This window comes from Zalophus californianus, chromosome 11, assembly GCF_009762305.2.
Source record: "Zalophus californianus isolate mZalCal1 chromosome 11, mZalCal1.pri.v2, whole genome shotgun sequence".
In the NCBI taxonomy this organism is placed as follows: Eukaryota; Metazoa; Chordata; class Mammalia; order Carnivora; family Otariidae; genus Zalophus; species Zalophus californianus.
In genome coordinates, this window is record NC_045605.1 from 98,654,810 (window position 1) to 98,680,209 (window position 25,400).

The 25,400-nt window shown below is 36.5% G+C and overlaps 2 protein-coding genes across 2 annotated transcripts; one reads left to right on the forward strand and one right to left on the reverse strand.

Annotated features, from left to right (window-relative positions):
* Positions 1-9,862: 9,862 nt before the first annotated feature.
* Positions 9,863-10,810, forward strand: LOC113915146 (olfactory receptor 4P4-like). The gene has a single exon (XM_027580943.1). The coding sequence runs from the start codon at positions 9,863-9,865 to the stop codon at positions 10,808-10,810; it is 948 nt and encodes a 315-aa protein (XP_027436744.1).
* Positions 10,811-19,173: 8,363 nt separating this feature from the next.
* LOC113914746 (olfactory receptor 4C11-like) lies at positions 19,174-20,045 on the reverse strand. Its single transcript, XM_035722952.1, is given in 2 exon segments — positions 19,174-19,406; positions 19,409-20,045. Coding segments are annotated over 2 exon segments (870 nt in total).
* Between the last annotated feature and the right edge of the window lie 5,355 nt (positions 20,046-25,400).

Consider the following 25,400-nt stretch of genomic DNA (forward strand, 5'->3'; position numbering starts at 1 on the left):
TCTTCTTACAGTGCATCCTTCAGCCATCTTCCTGTTTCCATTCGCATGCTCAAATGCATGTGCTTACACAAAAATAATCAGTCCTCCTTGCAGTGTTTCTGTCATAAAAAGAACAAAAATTAAATTGTTTAGACAGGGAACAGAATTGTAAGTGTATTTCAATAAAAAAATGAAAAATAAATCCTTTAAATTTTATGTTACTTTGCCATGATCAAATATTCAAAACTATAGAAATTATCTTAGTAATTTATTTTGTTGGTGCAATTGAGATTCTACTATGAGTGGACTGTATAAGTTGGAAAATAACATTATTTATCCAAAGTACACAATTCAAAATTTAAGTGTAATTTTGGAATATGCAGTACATTATTTTATTATTTTAATAAAAATTCGGATACACTTATTAAGTGCTTCCTCTGTGTAGTACTGGTCACAGTCATTGTCAGGTCAATAAAGCATCTTAGCCAAGGTCAAATCCTATTATAATAGTTACTAGTTGCCTAGTCTTGTCAATTTATCTCTTTGTGCCTCTGTGGAAATATTAATAATATCATCTCATAGGATCATTATGTACATTAAATTTAAAAAATCCCTTTAACATCCTTAGCACAATTACTAGCACACTGTAATGACTTTTCAATTACTGCTATTACACTTTCCATCCCCAAAATTTAAGTTATTAAATACAGTCTGAGGAAGAATAGACCCTATTTTCATTGAGTTAATAGTCTATTGAGAAAATGAGAGAAGAACACCAATATTTAAAGAATATACACAAAAACCCCCAAAACAAAATGAGAAAACATTCAACTATTTATGAAAAGAGGGTCAAATGATCTGGTGAAATTAGGTATTGGGAGTGTAAAGGGCTTGTTGTGCAATTAGGTTTCAGAAAGGTGATATAATGAGGATAAGCTTTGTGGGAATGGGGACATTTAAATGACACCTTAATTATTTCAAGAAAAAGCCGAATACCCTCAATGTTAGTAAAAATTTGCCTTGATAATGGAAGCAGTGGAAGACCCTTAATAAATATAATGGATGCATTAGTGTCTATTCTTTGTGTAGAAAGGAATAAGGCCACCTTAAAAACTTTTTGATCAGTGACCATAGAAACTACATTCGATATTTAACATCATATATTTGAGGCAATCTAAAAAAAAAATCTATTTTAAAAAGCACATTTGAAAAACCAAAGCAATAGCAAAAAAATCACCAGAGTTTATTTTTACTAGCCTTGTCCAAGAATTCCCAAAAGGATTACCATCGACAGGTACAGTTCTCACGTGCATCCAGAGCCTTTAAATACTCTTCCTGACTATTCCCCTGAAGCTTCTCCAAGAGCCCCCAACCCTGTGCATTTAGGGAAGTAGACTTTGAAGCTCATTATTGCACCAAAGGGAAAAAAAGGCAAGACAGAAAGGCCCAGATGCAGTTGACATTTTCCTTCCAGTTTTGTAATATACTTCTCATTCCTGTTCTGAGTATTCATAGTTTTTAAGATATATTTATTTTATTTTATTTTTTTATTTTTTTATTTTTGTAGTTTCGTTTTTATTTATATTCCAGTTAGTTAACATATAGTGTAATATTAGTTTCAGGAGTAGAATTCATTACATTTAAATATAATTTGAAACCTATCTACAAAGTATGAGACTTTTCATTACTTTTTTTGTCCTATAAGATCTATTCACCTTCTGATTTTGAAGTTTTTTTTTCATTTGTTGTCTTGAGTTCAAGAAGACAAAGATATCCCTTCCAATATTAATTGGAATTGGCTGTTACTAAATAAGGGAGTTCTTATATTTTTTTTCCTTTTCTTTCTTTTCTTTATTCTTACACTTTCTATTTTTGCATGTCTGAGTTATGTCATCTCTTAAACAGCTATAGAATCATCTATCTTTATTCACTTGTTTTCTAAGGTAATATTTTTGTATGAATAATATTCTAGAAATATAGCTTCTTGATAATGATTTCTTTTATAACCTTTTAGGTTTCTAATTCATGTAACAATTTGTTTTTAATAATTTAAAGACAACTTTTTTTTGAAAGAATGAAATGTTTTGGAAAATTAAAAAAAATGGGAATGCTATTTTGAAATCCTGGTTTCAAACTTGGGACTGCTTAGCTGCCAGGTCAGGAGGCTAAGAGAAATTGTGGAATGTTTTGTACTCTCCTTTGGATAGAAAATCAATGATAAAAAACAGTTAAAGTTTAGAAAAAATCAAATAATTGAATAAGATAAGAAGTAAGTAATAAAGAAAATAAAGAGTAAGAAAATGATGGAAATTAATTGATAATTTTGATAAACTGGTAAATGAATTAGTAAATCATTTGATTAAAAAAATTAGTTCTTTGCAGCTGGAAGGATCCATGAAAACTACAATTCCTTATTTTCTTTTTTTTTTAGGATTTTATTTATTTATTTGAGAGAGAGAGAATGAGAGATAGAAAGCACGAGAGGGAAGAGGGTCAGAGGGAGAAGCAGACTCCCCGCCGAGCAGGGAGCCCAATGTGGAACTCAATCCCGGGACTCCACGATCATGACCTGAGCCGAAGGCAGTCGCTTAACCAACTGAGCCACCCAGGCGCCTGTCCTTATTTTCTTTTCTTTTTTTTTTTTTTTAAAGATTTTATTTATTCATTTGACAGAGAGATAGAGAGCCCAAGTAGGCAGAGCGGCAGGCAGAGGGAGAGGGAGAAGCAGGCTCTCCGCTGAGCAGGGAGCCGGACATGGGGCTCGATCCCAGGACTCCGGGATCACGACCCGAGCCGAAGGCAGCCGCCCAACCGACTGAGCCACCCAGGCGCCCCCTGTCCTTATTTTCTTAAGAGGAAATAGATATCCAAAGAATCTGAGGAACTTTTTCCTAAATCCATAATCCGGGAGTGGCAGATTCAGGACAAGAACCTCCATTTCTTGCCTCACTGTGCCATAGGTCTGTAATACTGAGCAGTAATCTATGGCATTTGAAATGAATGGGATTATATGGAAGAAAATTTCAGTAACCACAGTTAGAGAATTTCAAATTATATAATTGATGACTATTTCTTTAACAAAAATAAGTCTGATATATATTACAATTTTAAAAAACCTGAGGAAAACTAGAAAATGACCTAAGTAAAATGGATAAAAAAAATTATTTTCTTGAAGTGTTTGATTCATTATTCTAAATAATAAAACAGAGATTATCTTTTGTAGGGTATTGAAGATCTTCATGAATAAATTTTTACTTTGATTTTAGTTCTTCCATCTGTGAAATGGGAGATCCCATGACCTACCCTAGGTCTTGGTCATTAGTTTGGGATTTTCAGTAATGGTTAGTTGTCAAAATACTTTTATAACTTCTGTAGAAATCTATATTCAGTGGCATGTTAAACTCATTAAAGAAAATTTATTCCTAATGTTCCCTTTGTCCTAGAACTGTGAAGCATTTATAGAATATTAGTCATTTTTAAATTAATAATAAGAGTTCATAGTTAATTCTTATGATGTATTATATACACTTATCTGTAGCTAAATGTTTTATATGAATATTTTAATTTGATTCCCACAAGAATCCTATGTGGTAAGTACTACTATCACTGTTTTATAGATGAAAAAACAAGGCTCAGAGGGTTTATAACTTGCCTAAGACTATTTAGGTTTAGTGGACCATATATTGAAACGCATTCAGCCAAATGCAAGCACTCTCTCCCGCCATGATAACCTGTCTCTCTTGCAAATACAATTGCCAATTTCACTTCAGGAATTGAAGATTAGCCAGTCAGTCTTGTGTCCTACAAAATATTTTCTGTGAGAATAAGGACACCAAGATGATCCTGAAAATCAGGGGTTGTTTTCCTCCTTTTTAAAGTTTTTTTAGAAGTTACGGTAAGGCAGAGTGAACACCACTGTCCCAACTGCCCCTTTTAGGATGCTGTCTGGTGTAGACTTTCTTAGTGACCTTGTTGCAGCAGAGATGAAGATTGCAGGTAATCAGAAGTTTTAAATATGGTGACATTTCTACTGAGTCCATATATACTGGAGGTCATTAACCTTTTGCGTAGCATATGCTGATATTCAGCAATCTCTGTTGCAAATTTGTTGTTTCCTTCTGTTAATATGTCCTCATGAAGGAGTGTGGTAGTTGGGTACATATGTACCTGTCTAGTTATATTTACATTTTTTATGACAATTGATGACATATGATGCTTGAGGAAGAGTATCTATGTCTAAACTTGCTAAAGACATTGAGGAAACAATGTAGTAATTAATGATAAACAAGTTATTTAAGTTTACTGATTTCCAGTTCCCTTTTTATTCTGCTTCATTTCATTTCTTATGTATTGTGTTCTTCTCAAAACCATATATAAAATGAGTTTTTAAAATTAACTTTAATTTCAGAAGTAATAATGAAATATAATCTCTTTAATAAAGAAATTAAAACATTGAATAACACCACAATCCCCCTTTGGCCATTACCTCCTTTATTTCTGAGAAGTAAGTCTTTACTTCCACACTTTATTTCTATAATTTATAAGCACAGAAGTTCTCACAGAAACTGCATGGTATTCTGTGGCTGTGATCTTTTTTTTTTTAACATGCATGTTATCATACTGTGATTATTTTTGTCCACTAAGTTTTCCACACTAAAGTATGTCTTAGAGATTTGTATCATGGTAGATGTCTCCTAGGGATTGAACATTTAAATTTGTCTACTTTTCCATAATGAAACATAGCAGCCCTTATTTCCATTCTATTGTCAGGTTTTAGATCACTTCTGTTCTTCCAAATTGAATGAGTCTGTGAAGAAATCCTTTTGTATGCTTTCTCGGGTAGTTTTTCTGGGTCACTCAACAAAATTTTAATGGACAGCCTTTAAATTTTATTTTATAAAGTTGATGAGTGGGAATATAGTATCTCATTCTTGTTGAATCTACATTTCCCTGATTCTAATGAGGTTGAATATTTTGATATACACTTTTTGAGAGTCGTGATTTCCTTTCTGTGTATTGCCTTGTCAAATATTTCTCTTTTTTTAAGAAAATTGGACTATTTATCTTTATGTGATTTATTCTGAGAATTTATAAAATATTTTACTCCCATTGGGCCACTTCTAAATATATTTGATTTATATGAAATTGTGTCATATAGAAGGTTTTAAAAATAGATTTTATTTTTTTTATGAATTTCCTTTTTGTGCTTTGCTTAAAAAATGTTCCTCCATAAGATCGAAACAGATTCTAATTATTTCTCAAATTTTTATTTTAATTTTTGTTACATGCATTTGTATCCTTCTCCCATTTGGATTATGATTTTTTGTGCCTTTGAGGTATATTTTCAGCAAGAGATTCAAAGTCTTAACATCAGTTACTAAAATTCACATCAATTTGAATTCACTGGAGTTCATTATCAATTTGAAAATTCAACTTAAATATGGAAAAAAATTCCAGGATATATGTGTTTATTTATTGACTGTCTTCAAATATAGCAATCTGGGGGCACCTGGGTGGCTCAGTTGGTTAAGCGCCTGTCTTCGGCTCAGGTCATGATCCCAGAGTCCTGAGATCGAGCCCCACATCGGGCTCTCTGCTCAGTGGAGAGCCTGATTCTCCCTTTCCCTCTGCCTGCCTCTCTGCCTACTTGTGCTCTCTCTCTCTGTCATATAAATAAATAAGACCTTTAAAAAATAGCAATCTGTCTTTACCTACAACTTTGTTTTTCAAGATTTATTTTTGAGAGACAGAGCGCACACATAAGAGCAAGAGCAAGAGGGATTAGGGAGAGGGAGAGAGAATCTCAAGCTGCATCTGCTCTGAGCACAGAGCCCAACACTGGGCTTGATCTCACAACCCTGAGATCATGCCCGAGCTGAAACCAAGAGTCAGATGCTTAACCTACTGAGCGACCCAGGCATCCCTACCTACAGCTTTTTAATTGCCATAGCTTTATAATATACTTTAATTCTGGAAGATATGTCTATTCTCTTTGTTCTTCCTTTGAAAAAGTTAGCTTAACTACTCTGCATTTTAATTCTTTCAGAATTTTGGAAGCAGCTTTTCATAAAAAGTTTGTCAGAATTTTTGTTTTAATTATTAAATGTATTGATTAATTTGGGAAGAATTGCATCTGTCTTATATATTGATCCTCCCTAACCATAAATATGGCATAATCTTTTAACTTGTTACAATATTTTCATATCTTTAATACAATTCTATATTCAATGAGGGAATTCCATTTTTAAGGACAGAAGAGATAACAGATAAAATAATCTTGAACCATTTATTTTAAACAAATCACACCGTTGCCCAAGATCATTGCAACTGATTGTGCTTATGTGAGTGTTATTTTCAGAGATTTTTGCAAGAAATTAGGTCACAGGTGGTTAATTTTGGGTTCATGGATGGATTTCAACCCGAAAATCCACAAACTATGTAAAATCCTATTAAAAATCTCATTGTATGCCAATGTGCATTTTTCTAAAATAATCTCATAGGAACTCACATTATAAAAGTATAAGTAAAAGTAAAAAGCATTGTTCAGTTGCTGTTATAACCTTTCAAAATAGACTGTCATATTTTATCAGTTTGTAGAGTTTATGTTTTGTCCAACTCGGCACTGAGTTTAGCAGTTTTGTAATACATTTTTTTTTTTGCTAAAACAAAGTAAGAGATATAGTTTAATATTTTGCACCAAAGCAATATGTCCTTTTTAATTAAAATATTTCAGGACTGGGACCCATGAGCCGTAGTGAGCCTTTTAAGGAGAGAAAATCGTTCAATTCAAAGAAATAGAAGGTGGTAAAACAGATCTAGTGAAAAAGAATCTCTGGATGCAATTTACCCCTCCAAGGATGCTGTCATACTGGGAAGTGCCAGAAAACTCCTGGATTAGGCCTGGGAAATGAAGTCAATTACAGGAAGCCACAAATATATTACAATCCTTTAGCATAATCTCCTCTAGTTTCATCCATGTTGATGTAAATTTGGGTATTTATCCTTTCTGATGGCTGAGTAATATTCCACTGTGTATATGGACCATATCTTCTTTATCCATTCATCTGCTGAAGAGCATCTCAGCTCTTTCCACAGATTGGTTATTGTGGACATTGCTGCTATGAACATCGGGTTGCATGTGCCCTTTCTTTTCACTACATCCGTAACTCTGGAGTAAATGCCCAGTAGTGCAATTGCTGGGTCATAGGGTAGCTCTATTTTTAACTTTCTGAGGTACCTCCACACTGTTTTCCAAAGTGGCTGTACCAACTTGCATTCCCACCAACAGTGTAAGAGGGTTCCCCTTTCTCCACAACCTCTCCAACATTTGTTGTTTCTTGCCTTGTCAATTTTTGCCATTCTAACTGGTGTAAGGTGGTATCTCAGTGTGGTTTTGATTTGAATTTCCCTGATGGCTAATAATGATGAAGATTTTTTCATGTGTCTGTTAGCCATTTGTATGTCTTTGGAGAAGTGTCTGTTCATGTCCTCTGCCCATTTTTTGACTTGATTATTTGTTTTTTGGGTGTTGAGTTTGAGAAGTTCTTTATGGATGTTGGATACCAGCCCTTTATCTGTAGTGTTATTTGCAAATATCTTCTCCCATTCTATGGGTTACCTTTTTGTTTCCCTAACTGTTTCCTTTGCTGTGCAGAAGCTTTTTTTAAAAATTTTTTTATTGTTATGTTAATCACCATACATTACATCATTAGTATTTGTGGTAGTGTTCCATGATTCATTGTTTGTGCATAACACCCAGTGCTCCACGCAGAATGTGCCCTCTTTAATACCCATCACCAGGCTAACCCATCCCCCCACCCTCCTTCCCTCTAGAACCCTCAGTTTGTTTTTCAGAGTCCATCGTCTCTCATGGTTCATCTCCCCCTCCGACTTACTCCCCTTCATTCTTCCCCTCCTGCTATCTTCTTCTTTTTCTTTTTTCTTAACATATGTTGCATTATTTTTTTCAGAAGTACAGATCTGTGATTCAACAGTCTTGCACAATTCACAGCGCTCACCATAGCACATACCCTCCCCAATGTCTATCACCCCGCCACCCCATCCCTCCCACCCTCCACCACTCCAGCAACCCTCAGTTTGTTGCCTGAGATTAAGAATTCCTCATATCAGTGAGGTCATATGATACATGTCTTTCTCTGACTGACTTATTTCACTCAGCATAACACCCTCCAGTTCCATCCACGTCGTTGCAAATGGCAAGATCTCATTCCTTTTGATGGCTGCATAATAGTCCATTGTGTATATATACCACCTCTTCTTTATCCATTCATCTGTCGATGGACATCTTGGCTCTTTCCACAGTTTGGCTATTGTGGACATTGCTGCTATAAACATTGGGGTGCATGTACCCCTTCGGATCCTTACATTTGTATCTTTGGGGTAAATACCCAGTAGTGCAATTGCTGGATCGTATGGTAGCTCTATTTTCAACCTCCATACTGTTTTCCAGAGGGGATGTGCAGAAGCTTTTTATCTTGATGAAGTCACAAAGTACATTTCGCTTTTGTTTCCCTTGCCTTTGGAGACTTGTCTTGAAAGAAATTTGCTGTGGCCGTCGTCAAAGAGGTTACTGCCTATGTTCTCCTCTAAGATTTTGATGGATTACTGTCTCATATTGAGGTCTTTCATCCATTTAGAGTTTATTTTTGTGTATGGTGTAAGAGAATGGTTGAGTTTCATTCTTATGTATATATATAGGGTCCAATTGTCCCATTGAAGAAACTGTCTTTTTTCCACTGGATATTCTTTCCAATCTTCTGTTGAAGATTAGTTGACCATCGAGTTGAGGGTCCATATCTGGTCTCTCTATTCTGTTCCATTGATCTATGTGTCTGTTTTTGTGCCAGTACCATGCTGTCTTGGTGATCACAGCTTTGTAATATAGCTTGAAATCAGGCAACATGATGCCCCCAGCTTTGTTTTCTTTTTCAACATTTCCTTGGTGATTCAGGGTCTTTTCTGGTTCCATACAAATTTTAGGATTGTTTGTTTCAGCACCTCAAAAAACGCCATTGGTCAATTATCATATGGTTTCACTTATTTGTGGAACATAAGGAATAGCATGGAAGACATTAGGAGAAGGAAGGGAAAAATGAAGGAGGGGGAATTCAGAGGGAGAGATGAACCATTAGAGACTAAGGACTCTGGGAAAAAAACAGGGTTTTAGAGGGGAAAGGGGTGGGGAGATGGGCTAGTGCAGTGATGGGTATTAAGGAGCTCACGTAATGCAAGGAGCACTGGGTGTTATATGCAAACAATGAATCATGGAACACTACATCAAAAACTAATGATGTAATGCATGGTGATTAACATAACATATAAAATAAATAAAATAAAATAAGATAAAATAAAATAAAATAAAATAGAAAAGGATGGATGAAGTGTTTGGGTTATAGACATTGGGGAAGGTATGTGCTATGGTGAGCACTGTGAATAGTGTAAGACTGATGAATCACAGACCTGTACCTCTGAAACAAATAATACATTATATGTTTTAAAAAAAAAGAAGGTAGGAAGGGAAAAATGAAGGGGGGGAATCGGAGGAGGAGATCAACCATGAAAGACTATGGACTTTAAATGAATGACTTTTAAAGATTTTATTTATTTATTTATTTGAGAGAGAGAGAACGAGAGAGAGAGAGAGAGATCATGAGAGGGGGGAGGGTCAGATGGAGGAGCAGACTCCCCGATGAGCAGGGAGTCCAATGCGGGAGTCGAAACCGCTACTCCAGGATTATGACCTGAGCTGAAGGCAGTCACTTAACCAACTGAGCCACCCAGGGGCCCCTCAATAAATGACTTTTAAAATCAATCAATAATTTTAAAAGTTGAGTATTTCCAGTACATTAACTTTCTCCTTTACATGATCAAATCCACAGAAGCAATGGGACATGAAAACATCACAGAATTTATCCTCCTGGGACTTTTCAGTGATGAGGATGAAAAGGTTGCCTGCTTTGTGGTGTTCTCACTTTGCTACATTGCAATTCTTTTGGGAAACCTGTTCATTCTTCACACAATCAGGGGCAGCCGCCTCCGTGAACAGCCCATGTACTTTTTCCTGAGCTACCTGTCTTTCATGGATGTCTGCTTCACTTCCACAGTGGCCCCCAAACTGATCACAGACCTACTGGCTCAGCGGAAGACCATCTCCTACAACAGCTGCATAGCCCAGATGTTTTATGCCCACTTCTTTGGTGCCACTGAGATCTTCATCTTGGTGGCCATGGCCTATGACCGTTATGCAGCCATCTGCAGACCCCTTCACTATATGGTCATCATGAGAAGACAGGTGTGCTATGTCCTTGTGATGGCCTCAGTTCTCGGAGCATTTATCCATTCAGTCTTGCAGGTATTGATTATTATTGAACTTCCCTTCTGTGGCCCCAATCAGATAGACCATTATTTCTGTGATATTTTCCCCTTGCTGAAGCTGGCCTGCACAGACACTAGTCTGTTGGTTATTGTGATCATTAGCACCACTGGAGTGCTGTCCATTTTGACTTTTGTTGCCTTGGTAATTTCTTACATCATCATCCTGTCCACCCTGAGGACCCGTTCAGGGGAGGGCTGCCACAAAGCCCTCTCCACCTGTGGCTCACACATCACTGTTGTGTTCATGTTCTTCTTGCCCCTCATCTTCACATATGTCCCCATGGCTGATTCCGTCAGTAACGACAAAGTTTTTGCCCTATTTTACACCATGATTGCCCCCATGTTCAACCCTGTCATCTACACGCTGAGAAACTCAGACATGAAGAATGCCATGAGGAAAATGTGGTGCCGGGACACAAGGTTTGAAGGGAAATGAAGTCTCTGGAGCTCAAACCCTTGGTTGGATCTCGTTCTATCCACAGAATCCTAATGTCAACAAATACAGCAAGTACAGAGAGGTGGTGCACTGTCATCAAAATTGCAAGACTTGAAGGGAGAAGGCCCCTCAGTCACCCTCTTTCTGTTATTTTAGTTTTCTGAACTTGTATAAGAGGAAAAAATCCCATGAGCTCCAGGTTCCTTTCATCTTTGACATTCTGGAACTTAAGTCTGGTATTCTGGAACATTCTGTCCTTCATGATCCTAATCATAGTGGATATTATAACACTTTTATCAGGGCACACTGTAAGGATTGCCTGGTTTGACAGTTATGCCCTGCTTTAGGAAACAGATTCTTGATTAAGACACCTCTCACAGAGAAAGAGAGAGAGGTCATAAGCATTCATTTTTTTGGTAGTATCCATTGCAATAAAAGAAGAGCAATGCCAAAATTTTATAGTGTTATTGTATATTTTAACTCTTTACATAAACAAAAAATGTTTTTAAAATAATGTAATGCAATGTAATTACACTATTCACACTGTCCTTATGGAAGTTATTATAAATTAATTTTAGTACCCTATTGATGGTGTATTCCAGAAATTAGAAGTTTCAAGTTAGATAACAAACATCACTTTTCAGTCCTTTAAATGTAATTCCATGGCATATTTATAACCTCATTTGAAAATCCCTCATGAGTATACAAACTGATTTTTTTTGTAAATGTGCAACATGGAAATTCTCCCATTCTGCAAAGGGCCCTGAGCTTAAGAAGCCACATAGCTTAGTGTGCCTGGGTGGCTCAGTTGGTTAAGGGATTAAGCATCTGACTTTGGCTCAGGTGCTGATCTCAGGGTCCTGGTATTGAGCCTGGGACCTATTCCCTGCTCAGTGGGAGTCTGCTCGTCCCTTTTTCTCTCTCCTTCACCATTTCCATGCTCTTGCTCTCTCTTTCTCTCTCACAAATAACAAAATAAAATCATAAAAGAAAGAAATAAGTAACCACATAGCAGAATAGATGTATGTCTAAATGCATGGGGTGCATTTTGTTAATCCTCACTGCTCTTTTTGCAAACAGTATATTTTGACATTTTTTTTCTAACATGCTATGCAAAACTGTCTCAGTTCTACTCAGGCATACCCTTATTCTAGTGAGAAACAAGGAAGGTCAGACTGAGAAGCAGATGTAACCAGCTGAAACCTGGGGCATAGGCCAAGAACAACTTTGGTGCATTGAGGTGTTTCCTTAGTTTATACAAGAATACTTAAGCTTTGTGAATTGGAATGGGCCTCTGATATCAACCAGGGTCATCCACTAGCATGACATGAGGAACTGAGTCCCACAGGATGGGGTCACCAAGTTCTCAAATATGAGAGGCAAGTACTTGTTATTTTCTGGTGCTCCATTCTCTTCACCACAGTCCCCATGAAGAGACTGAATTATATTTACTTGAAGTATTATTGTCCTTTGTGCAACAGGAATCTGTTTTTGTTTCTGTTTTGGAATATAGTCAATCCATACACAATGTTGTATTAGTATCAGGTGTACAGCCTGGTGATTCCACAAATCTCTATGTTTTGCTGTGCTCACCACCAGTGTAGCTACCATGTGTCCCCATGCCCTGTTATTATAATACTGTAGACTATATTTACTATGCTATGCCTTTTATTCTCATGACATATTCATTCCCTAACTGAAGGCTGTTTCTTCCACTTCCCTTCACCCATTTTGCCAACCCCCCATCCCACCTTCCCTCTGGTAACCACCCATTTGTTCTCTATATTTATGGGTCTGCAGGAATCTGGGTTTTAAGGTGAAGAGTACATTTTCAGAAATTAGCCATAGTTGATGATGATTTCAGCAATAGTTTTCCTCTTCCGAAAAGACCCTGACATGTGTACTGCCTGGAAATTAGGGAACTTAGAACATAAGGGGAGGCAGGGAAATAATGAAGTATATTGAAAAGGAGGTAAGAAAGACAATAGCAGATTAAGTCAGGATTTTGTTTTGATGTTGATCTGGTAGCAGTTATGTCCTGGTGGGATTCTCCAATTCAGAAGGTGAAGGTGAACAGCAATGTCTATAGCTGCATGGGCTGGTGCCTAATTCTGGTGTTTATTTTTAACAAGACTGTTATTGATGTATATATAGGCCACATTCTCTGGTAATGAATTAAATTTGCTTAATGTAACAAATTTGCTGTTTGTTTTTTCCCCTAAGAAGACAGGCCTCTCAGAAGTCCATTTGAACTTGCCTCTTTTCTTTTGTTAACATTCTTCTTATAATTTATCAACAAAGGAGGGGTGGAAAGGAACCTACCCAAAAATAATAAATATGTCCTTCTTTTCCTGTGGTTATGCATGGATGAAATAGTGAAGAGGGAGGTTGGCTGCATGCTTAGGTATTTAGAATTCGTCCTTTATGTATATAACCAAGGTTAGGTGCTGTCCCTCATGCCCATTCTCTCTTGCTCGGCCTTTTATACTGCTCCTTTCAAGGTACACTAAACATTGGACATTTTATTAACTCAAGAGTATGCCTCAGTCCCCACTTCTATAGTTTGACCATGCTATTCCTGGATCAGTCAGCTCAACAATGCTGTGTAACAAGCCACTGTAGTATTTGTATCTTATACAATAAGCATTTCATTTTTGCTCATGTGTCTTTGCAAAAGGTGGGTTTCAGCTGATCTAGGGCAGGTTCAGGTATACTTCAGGTAGCTCTCTTTTTCCTCAGGCATAAAACAGAAATGTTATCTCAGTCTTTCCTGAAATTGAAAGTTTATCTTCTGGACATATGATGTTTGACATTACCATCGACTGTTATGAAAGTTCAGCATTGTCTGTCTCTCTTCATACTGTGGTACACTTTGCTGGTGGATTTTTTAATACTAAAATGTAAAATAAAGACTGTTTTGAAAATTTGAATAAAATGATGAAGTTGCATTACACCTCAAAACAAAAATGGTTTCTATGAAAGATTTGGATACATTGAAACAGTGACAAAATGAGGCATTCCCACTGAATTATTATAAACATGGTGAAATTCTAGAGACTGTGATATGTGACAAATGTTTTTCTCCTGGATATGTTTAAATGAAAGAGGGGATGACATATGGAGGAACGTGAAAACCAGTTTTACATATTAAACTGAGCAGTGCAAGAAAACATGTTTAAAAATGTTTTTGCTCCTCCCAGGGACAGAAGTATAACCACTGATTGGAAGACAGAGGGAGACACATTTTATATTGCTTTCCACTGTGAAATAAACTAATTTATCCATCTGGAAAGTGAGAAGTGTTGCCATTAATTTTCATCAATGAAGGCTCTAGTCAAAATCCTATCTTGTAACATCTTGCAACAGCAATGTTGAAAACTACAAAAACTATAAAACTACAGTGGTTGGCAGCCAATGCTGAGATCATATGTCTATGAAATAAAATGGTATAAACCAGACTCACCCCTACTGAAACTGGGTTCTAATGAAGGAAATGATCTCTTTCTAGGGAACAAAGAGTAGACTCTCTGAGCTCCTCTGATTGGGATTGGCACTGAGGACCTTTTGTGAACAGGAATAAATGTAAAAAGTCATTGGTAGAAACATGAATACTATTTCACATGTCCTGCTTCTTGGTCTTTGAAAGTAATAATCTATCAGCTTTTACCTTCTTAGCGATGTCAGAACTTCAGAACTAACATCTCTTGGTAGTCAAGATTTAAGTGCAAAGATATATAGGAAAGAGTATTGTGGAGGAAAGTTACAAATAGATAATAATATTTATTTATTCTTGTTCATTCTTCAGGAGTGTAGATTGACCTCTACCTCACCATGGTTGTTTCAGGGCAGTAGTTGTTTCACAAAAACAAAAGCTTCAAGGCCTCTCAAGCCAACCTTTAAGGATTATTACAGGATCACTTTTACCACCTCTGTTCATGTTGTTAAAGGTCCCATGCAAGATGTGTCACAAGTTTAGCCCAGATAAAATCATGGAGAGATAGACTACACTTTTTTTTTTTAACTGAGATATAATTAGCATATAACATTGTTAGTGGTTTCAGGTGTACAACCTCATGATTTGAATTGGTATATATTTCAAATTGATCACCTCAATAAATCTAGGTAGCATCCACCACCACACAGTTATAACTTTTTCTTGTGAGGAAAACTCTCACGAGCTACTATTTGCAATTTTCAAATAAATTTTATAGTGTTATTAATACGGACACTATGTTGTATTTTAATCATAATAGAGATCCAAAGTCACTGTTATGCAATAATTTTTAATACATATAGTTGTTTTATGGCCTTTTATTCTGTACAAATAAATAATCTCAAAATTTAACATTTATCTTTTTTTTTAATAGATTTTTATTTATTTATTTGAGAGAGAGAATGGTAGAGAGAGAGCACGAGAGGGAAGAGGGTCAGAGGGAGAAGCAGACTCCCCGCTGAGCAGGGAGCCCAATGCGGGACTCGATCCCAGGACTCCAGGATCATGACCTGAGCCGAAGGCAGCCGCCCAACCAACTGAGCCACCCAGGCACCCCATTTATCTGTTTTTAACAGCTTTATTGAGATATAATCCACATACTAAAAAATCATTTATTTAAAGTATATAATGTAATGGTTTTTAGTATAAAAGACTGTGAAACAATCAAGACTACCTAATTTTAAACATTTTGCCACCTTAAAAAGAAATTCCTTACCCACTCACAGTTACTTATTCCTCTGCATCATCATCACTAGACATCCTAGGTAAATACTAATCTACTTTCTTTTTTTCTTTTTTGAGAGAGAGAGTGAGAGTGTGGAAGTGAGCCAGGGAATGAGGAGTGGAATGGGGATGTGTGGGATGGAGGTTGGGGAGGGGCAGACAGAGAGAGGTAATCTTAAGCAGACTCTACGCTGAGCATAGAGCCTGACATGGGGTTGGATCCCATGAACCTGAAATAATGATCAGACCCGAAATCAAGAGTTGCATTTTTAACCAACTGACCCAACCAGGCACCCCGTAATCTACTTTCTTTCACTGTAGAATATCTTTTCTAGACATTTCATACAGAAGGAATTATGCAGTATGTTATCTTTTCTAAACTGTTGCTTTCATTTAGCATAATGTTCTTGAATAATTTTCATACACATTGTGGCAAGTATCAGTATTTCTTCCCTTTATGTTGATGAATAAAATTCCATTTTATGAATATATAAGTTACCCATTCATCAGTTGATTGACATGTAGATGTTCCCCCATTTTAGCTATTATGAATAATGATGCTATGAACATTGGTGTAAAATTTTCTGTGATAATATATACTTAAATTCCCTTGGGTAGAGCCTAAGATTAGAATTGCTAGGTCATTGATATTATATGATTAACCTTTTGAGGAGCTGCCACATTGTTTTTCAAAGTCATTTTACCAGGGAAGCCTGGGTGACTTAGTAGGTTGAGCACCGGCCTTCAGCTCAGGTCCTGATCCCAGGGTCCTGGGAATCAGTCCTGCATCAAGCTACTTGCTAGGTGGGGAGCCTGCTTCTCCCTCTGCCTGCCCCTTCACCTGCATGTGCTCTCTATCTCTGACAAATAAATAAAATCTAAAAAAAAAATCATTGCACCATGCTACATTACCACGAGCAATTTATGAGAACTCCTATTTCTCCACCTCCTCACTAAAACGTTATTGCCTGTCTTTTTGGATTCTAGACATTCTAGTGGTTGGTAACTATATAGAGAAGACAGATTGTTAATTAGTTATATTGTGGTGAAATTTTCACAATATATGTATATCAAAAAATCAATTTATACAATTGCAATATATATATATATATATAATTTGTGTATGTTAACATGTCAATTTTGGGACACTAGTGCTGTCACTAGCTTCATAATATCCCCAAAAGAAAAAAGTTGTGAGAACACGGAAAACATGATATTTTAATGAATTTAGTTGAAAATAATCTTTGACAGGATGAAACTATTGGTATGAAATGGTTTTCCAGGTAAATAATGGGGAACAGCATTAAAAAATGAAATGGAATCTTGTCATAGTTACTAAGGATGTGGTACACTTGAATACACTGAAATCATTTATTTTTTTTAAAGTTTCTGTTTAAATTCCCATTAGTTAACATACAGTGTGATAGGAGTTCCAGGTGTACAATTTAGTGATTCAACACTTACATACCACAGTCAGTGCTCATCACAAGTGTACTCTTATATCACCATCACCTAATTAACCTGTCCTCCTACCCACCTCCCCTGGTAGCCATTAGTTTGTTCTCTATGTTTAAGAGTCTCTTTCTTGGTTTGCCCCTCTCTCATTTTGTCCCTATACTCATTTGTTTTGTTTCTTAAATTCCACATGAGTGAAATCATACGGTAGTTTTCTTTCTCTGACTTGCTAGTTTTGGTTAGAATAATACTCTCTAGCTCCATCCTTGTTATTGAAAATAACAAGATCTCATTCCTTTTGAGGGCTGAGTAATAGCCCATTTTATATAGATAGATAGATAGATAGATAGATAGATAGATAGATAGATAGATCCCCCACATCTTTATCCATTCATCATTCGATGGACACTTGGACTATTTCCACAGTTTGGCTATTGTAGGTAATGCTGATATAAACATTGGGGAGGGCATGTATCCCTTTGAATAAGTACTTTGTACTCTCTGAAATCAATGAATTTCAAAATTACATGATATAACCCCCGGCATACACATATTGAAGGAATGGCTGCTAATCTCCTGGGCTCACTATCAGCATCAAAATTCTACTGGCAATTCTAACTTGTGAATAGATATTACCCTTTTATTAGGAAAGTGCAAACAGAGAAAGAAAGTGCCTTCCTGCTGCAAAAGTAGGTTCTCTCCAACTCCATTACTAGACACAAGTATCCTGAGTATTTCTGAATGCCTCTGATAGTTTCTCTTATTCCATTGATACAACCCAATGTAAGTGAAATAATGTACATTTTTTTCCTTCAAACTAGGTCCTAACCTTCTGTACTTCAATCTCAGAAAATATGTTGAATTTACAGTGTATTTATTTATTTATTTAAAATTTTATTTATTTTTTGTCAGAGAGAGAGAGAGCACAAGCAGGGGAAGTGGCAGGCAGAGCAGGCAGAGAGAGAAACAGGCTCCCCGCTGAGCAAGGAGCCTGATGCAGGATTCGATCCCAGGACCCTGGGATCATGAGTGGAGCCAAAGTCTGACACTTTACTGGACTGAGCCACCCAGGCATCCTTACAGTGTATTTAAATTCTTATTCAGTCTTGATCCCATACATTACTTTACTTCTTTCCCTCTTACAGTTGTAGAAGTCTCTTGCTGTAGCTCCTATATCCCAATCACACAAATTAGCTGAATATCATGAGTACTTTGTAATACTACATTTAAAAAATCCCATATGTGCTATGGTGAGTGCTGTGAATTGTGTAAGACTGATGAATCACAGACCTGTACCTCTGAAACAAATAATACATTATATGTTAAAAAAAAAAGATAGCAGGAAGGGAAGAATGAAGAGGGGAGATGAACCATGAGAGACTATGGACTCTGACAAGCAAACTGAGGGTTTTAGAGGGGAGGGGGGTGGGGGGATAGGTTAACCCAGTGATGGGTATTAAGAAGGGCATGCATTGCATGGAGCACTGGGTGTTATATGTAAACAATGAATCATGGAACACTACATCAAAAACTAAAGATGTAATGTATGGTGATTAACATAACAAATTAAAATTAATTAAAAAAATAAATAAATAAAATTTAAAAAAATGATGTGCCTTATGGCCCAGAAAAAAAAATCCCCTACCTAATGCCACAGTTATATTAATAGTCAAAGGAAACATTAAAATTATTTAAGACAAAAATTACATATTTTATATATACAGCCTTTTGGCCTTTAGTTCACTAGTATGGAATGTTTTTCAAGATAAACTAATGATAAAATGAAAAGAATTTCTTGACACACAAATTTAGTACCTTTGCTCTGAATGTGGTCAAGAGAAAACAAGATACCTTATTTAAAATGTGCTATAGAGAATTACAAGTCATAGAGAACAGGCTAATCTTTATATGGGTGCTCACTTTTTGAAGTTGTGATTGTATAAATATCGTTCTCCTTATCAACCCTGAGTGTTGACTGAGATGTGAGTAGTATTTCATAATCAACAATGTCAGAATTGAGCTCTCAGGAAAAGTAAGAACCAGGCTGGCATTATGAGGCAAGCTATTGTTTGAGGACAGAAGTACAGAAAAAAATGAGGAAATCAGGTGTTAGAGTGTCTTGTGCAAGTCAGGTTATACACTATCATATTTGATATCTGTACAGATTAAGGAATCAGCCAAAGCCCTCAATTCATCTTTGGCTTTCTGAGGTAATTTTGATATGCCATAGCTTTCTCATGGCATTTTTCACTTCTGCATTCCTCAGTGTGTAGATGAGTGGCTTGAGTAAAGGGGTCCCAATAGTATAAAATACGGACACCATCTTGTCCATGGGGAAAGAGGTTGGGGTGTGTGTATATATGAATATACATGGACAAAAGAATAAGATTACTATGATGATATGAGAAGTACAAGTGGAGAGAGTTTTTTCCTCCCTTCTGCACTGTGGTTTTGCAGGGAAAGCAAGATGACAATGTGCGAGATCATCAGAAACACAAAACTGCTTGTGCAAATGGTCCCGCCATTAGACACCCATTCTAAGTTGATCATATAGGTGTCCATGCAAGCAAGTTTCAGCAAGGGCTGCAAATCACAGCAGTATGCAAGAACAATCAAGATGGTGCAGTATGCAAGAACAATCAAGATGGTGCAGACCTGCCGTCTCATGATGGTTGGGTAATGTAAGGACTTACAGATGGCCACATAGTGATCAGCGGCCATGAGGATGAACACAAAGACCTCCATGCAGCCAAAGAAATGTAGTGCAAAGACTTGAGTCATGCACTCATTATAAGTTATGATTCTTTTTGCAGAGAGTGCATCCACAGTTAATCTGGGGGCTGTGGATGTTGAAAAGCAGGAATCAGCAAGAGACAAATAAAATAGGAAAAAGTACATGGGGCTCCCAAGTGTCCGGCTGAACTTGATGGTCACTATAATAAGTAAATTCCCTAACATCGTTCCCATATATAAAATGAAGATTACAAACACCATTTTCTTTTTCACAGGATCTTGTGTCAATCCTAACAGTATGAACTCAGTTATGCTGTTATTTTGCTGCATTATTTCAGGCATAGTGGAGAAAACACAGGTTAGAAATAACTAATCTTCAAAGAAAGAAATATTATGAAATGAATACTCCATTTTGAGATCAAATCCATATGCTTGATCATGGATATGCCACTTACGTGTGTGTAATCCCTTACCTTTCGTGTTTTTTTCTTCTGAATAAAGTGGAAATCATAATATTTACTCACAATCTATTCACCTGATTGCTTATGGAAACAATCAAATATATCAATAATTAAAGAGTACATGATTCTTCAGGGAAAAAAAACATTAATTTAGGGGATTTGGATTGGGAAGGTATCTTTCTGAGCTAAATGTCTTTCTTTAGTTTACAGCAAGGACCCCTTAGGTAAGAATGTTGAAAAATGGATAAAACTCATGCATGATTAACATAATGCCCTTTCACACCACTTGAAACTGGTAGTTCAGTTATAAAGTATCTTCTGGTAAATATTCTGAACATTCAAGGAATGATGTACAAACTTTTGATAGTGTTCCCCTTAATGTAACCTGAGAGAGAGAGAGAGAGAGAGAGAGAGAAGGGAGAAACAATATTTTAGCAGTGAACTTTCCTTAATTAATCCAGTCCATCCTGAAATTTATTTTAATCTGTTAGTTTGACTGTTTATTTCCTGTTACTTTAACTCAACAATTTCTAGTTGTTTGTAGTTTTAAATTCAGCTTCTATCATAAAGCTTTGTACTTTTGAAATTATACTATGTTGTCCAAAGTTAAATCTTTGCTCTTTTTTTATTACATTATGTTAGTCACAATACAGCACATCATTAGTTTTTGAGGTAGTGTTTTATGATACATTGTTTGCATATAACACCCAGTGCTCCATGCAATACATGTCCTCCTTAATACCCATTCTTTGCCTCTTTCAGTATTTTAATGGGTCTTTCAGCATATTTTCTTAAGAAACAAGGAGAAACTCAGACTAAATAAATATAAATAGAGAACATTTGGCACAAAGCAAAATTTTTTTTCAAATTTCATGTTATTTTAAGCACCAGGGATTTAGAAAATGAGCTAAGGAAGTTCCAAGTCATAGCTGAAACTTTTCAATAGAATTCCTGGAATCTATATTCTTGAGTGTCCCATACCCTAGCATCATTAAGAGAAAATAGAAAGAGGAAGGGAACTAATATTTATTTATATATGCCAAACAGTGGAATAATGTTCTCTGTCCTCATCACATATATTTTTCAAATAGTAACACAATTAAAAGCATTGGTGACGTCATTTAAGTATATTTACCTCAGGTATTCCAGACAAAAGCAAAAGTTTCTCAAATATAATTAGATTTCAAGGATCAATCTTTAAAAACTTAGTGCTTAGGGTACCTGGGTGGCTCAGGCACTTATGCATCCAACTCTGGATCAGGTCATGATCTCAGGGTTATGGGATTGAGCCCCATGCCAGGCTCTGGGTCTGGTGCGGAACCTGCTTAAGATTCTCTCTCTCCCTCTCCCACTGCCCCTTCCCCTGCTCACACACACACTCTCCCTCTCTCTAAATAAGTAAAATCTTAAAAAAAAGTGCAAATGAAAATGGGCCAAATAATTGATTTCAAAAAAACTCTTCTTATTAAAAATGTGAATAGATAAGCAATTTCAGTCATATCTAAATACATTCAAATTTAAATTCCAACTCTATATCTTTTCACTTACCAGATTAATAAAGTGAACTTTTTGAAAAACGTGTTGTTTTTTTTAAAGATTTTATTTATTTGATAGAGAGAGAATACAAGCAAGGGGAACAGATGGCAGAGGGAGAGGGAGAAGCAGATTCCCCGCTGAGCAGGGATTCCGATGCGGGGCTCAATCCCAGGACCCTGAGATCATGCATGACCTGAGCCAAAGGCAGATGCTTAACCAACTGAGCCACTCAAGTGTCCCACTGACAAATATATCTTAACAAACACTACTGAAAATAATGTGGGAAACAATTGATCCCACACATTGGAAAAGATTTGAGCAACAAAATAAATGACACTGAGTTGAAATATAACCCATTGTGTAAAAAATCCACAAGTTCATAATGATATAAATCACTTAAATAAAAGACTAATAAATAGGGGATAATAGATAAAGCTCCCATAAAAAAGAATTCATAACGATTTTGTAGGTACTCTGCCCTCAAAGGTTATAGGATAACACTCAATCTCTTATTTGTAGGCTGCACACAAGTGAATTCCTTCTAAAAGACACATTGCGGAGTGGGGCAGGGGGGAGTAAATTTAAAGAGAAATATGGAAGACACTACCTCAAACAGGTGATCAAGGTTAACATCAATGGTGATGAGTCACATTGAAAATATGTACCCACTGGCCGGATGTGATGCAAATGGCACTTTGCCTCTGTGACCTTTCTCCCAATAACCCATAACCCCAGTCCAATCTTGAGTAAAATATCAGACAAACCCCAAATGAAGGTTTTTATATAAAATGTTTGTCTAGTTCTGCTCAAAACTGTCAAGTTCATCAGAAACAAGAAAAGTTCAGGGGTGCCTGCTTTGTTCAGTTGATTAAGCCTCTGACTCTTGTTCTGGCTCAAGTCATGATCTCAGGGTCCTGGGATAGAGCCCTTCATAGCGCTCCACACTAAGCTGGGAGTATATTTCTCTGCCTCTCTCTCCCTCTGTCCTCCTCCTGCTTGAGCTCTGTCTCTCAAATAAATAAATAAATAAATAAATAAATAACCAACAACAAGAAAATTTAAGAGTATACTTACCATGACAGGCACTGAGTAAACTATATAATTTTTTTAAGATTTTATTTATTTATTTATTTATTTATTTATTTATTTATTTATTTATTAGAGAGAGAGGGAGAGAAAGAGCACAAGCAGGGGGAGCATAGGCATAGGGAGAAGCAGGCTCCCTTCTAACCAGAAAGCTCCATGCAGGGCTCATCCCAGGACCCTGGGATCATGACATGAACTGAAGGCACATGCTTAACCTACTGAGCCAACCAAGTGTCCTTAGAATTGTTGAATCATTATTTTATCCACTTGAAACTGATCTAATGCTCTATGTTACTCATACTTGAAATAAATAAATAAAAGAACATTCAGAGAAACTGTCACTGTCTGGAGTTACTGAAGAACACATGACAACTGAATCGAATGTGGTATGCTGGATGACATTCTGGAGAAGAAAAACGGCATTAGTTAAAATCAAAGTAATCTGAAAAAAGTATAGATATTTGTTAAAAATAACATGTTCATGTGAAGTGAATTAGTTGTGACAAATGTACCATAATATGTAAGATGGTAACAAGGGAAAAACTGAGTGCAGAGCATATTGGAACTCTATATCATTTCCACAATTTCCCTATAAATATAAACCTTTATAAAATACAAAGTTTATTAAAAAGAAACAGCTTATTTCATTTAATGTGTCATCAAAGTTTATCTGTCTTGTAGCATGGGTCAGAAATATATTCCACTGTAGGTATACCACAAAATCTGCACAGTCTACGTCCCATTTTGAGTCTAAAGACCAGAAACTGCTATAAACTGATAAGAGCTGATGTCCCTGTTCAGGTCCATAGGCAGGAGGCTAGTGCAGAATCAGGAAAGTGTTAATGTGTCAGTGTGCAAGCCATCAGAAAGGAAAAGCTAATGTTTGAAGGCACTCAGGCAGGAGATTTCCCTCTTACTCAGGGGAGGTTAGCCTTTTGTAATTTGCAGGCCTTCCTTTGTTTGGATGAGGACCCTACTTTAGTGAAAACAATCTTCTTTATTCAGTCTATCAATTCAAAAATTAATATCACCCAAAAAAATCTCATAGTCACAACCTAAAACAATAGTCAAAAAAATATCTGAGCACCCTGTGGTCTAGGCAAGTTAACCCATAAAATTAGTCAGTACAAGTTCATTGCTTAACTACCTAGCACCTATACACATCTCCTCAAACCATAAAGTCCAAGTAAAGAAAACATGGGGAGTGTGGGTGGCTCAGTCAGTTAAGCGTCTGCCTTTGGCTCAGGTCATAATCCCAGAGTCCTGGGATTAAGCCAAGCTTTGGGCTCTCTGCTCAGCAGGGAGCTTGTGTCTCCCTCTCCCTCTGCCTGCCTCTCTGCCTACTTATGCTCTCTGTCCCTCTGTACAGAGGTTCCTCATTATGTGGGGAGAGCGATGTGTTTCATGACCCCATTAATGCCTGAAATTATGGAGGGTACTGAACCCTATATATACTATATTTTTTTCTATACATATATACCTGTGATAAAAGTTAATTTATAAATTAGGCACAGTAAGAAATTAATAACAATAATAATAAAATAGAAAAATTATAACAATAAACTGTAACAAAAGTTATCTGAATATATTCCCTCTCTTTCTTTCAAAATGCCTGAGTGTACTGTACTCACCCTTCTTCCTGTCATGATATGAGATGGTATGATGTGAATGACATGGCATTTTGATGTAGCAATAGGATACTGCTGACCTTGTGATAATATGTCAGAAGGAAGATCATCTGCTTCTGAACCTCAGGTAACTGAAACCTTGGAAAGCAAAACTGTAGATAACAGGTGACTTTTCTATTTCATAAAGGAGTGCTACTTTGCACACTCACCTGTATGGTTCTATGAATCAGAAAACACGCACTTCATGATAAGCAGTTCTGGTTTCATAGAAACTTGATGGCCCATGGTTAAGTGTTTAGTCTCTGCTAAGGCCCAGTTGCAGGCCAAGAGCCATTTCTAAAAAAGAGAGTAATTATCTGTAGAGGATGGCAGGACTTTGCTCCAAAATCCTGAGGGCCTGCACTGCAATTCATATATAGACACCAGCCAAAGACTCCAACGGCATCCTTTTATTTTTTTTAATTTTATTTTTTTATGTTATGTTAGTCACCATACATCATTAGTTTTTGATGTAGTGATCCATGATTCATTGTTTGTGCATAACACCCAGTGCTTCATGAATCCTTTACTTCCATTGACACATGAAGCACATTAGGACTTGCTGAATCCCAACACTCATGTGGAATAGAAGCTTGCACTACAGCCTGGACCCGTAGTAGGACCTTTTCTTTTTTCTGAGCTCAATGCAAACTAGCAACTTTTGAGTCACTTGATAAATAGGCCAGAGTAAAATACCCAAATGAAGAACACATTGGTTTCCCAATCCAAAGGGGCCTAATGAGTATTGTGCATCTTTTTGGTGTTGGAGGGGATGGAGGGACCAAGATGCCTTTCACCTTAAAAGGGATATCTTTTGCTTATTTATTTATTATTATTTTTACATTTTATTTATTTTATTATTATTATTGATTGACATATAATGTATTATTTGTTTCAGGGGTACAGGTCTGAGATTCATCAGTCTTACACAATTC

What these genes read in the sequence shown, in the direction of transcription:
- LOC113915146 (XM_027580943.1), top strand. Translation starts at nt 9,863, where the DNA reads ATGATCAAATCCACAGAAGCAATGGGACATGAAAACATCACAGAATTT.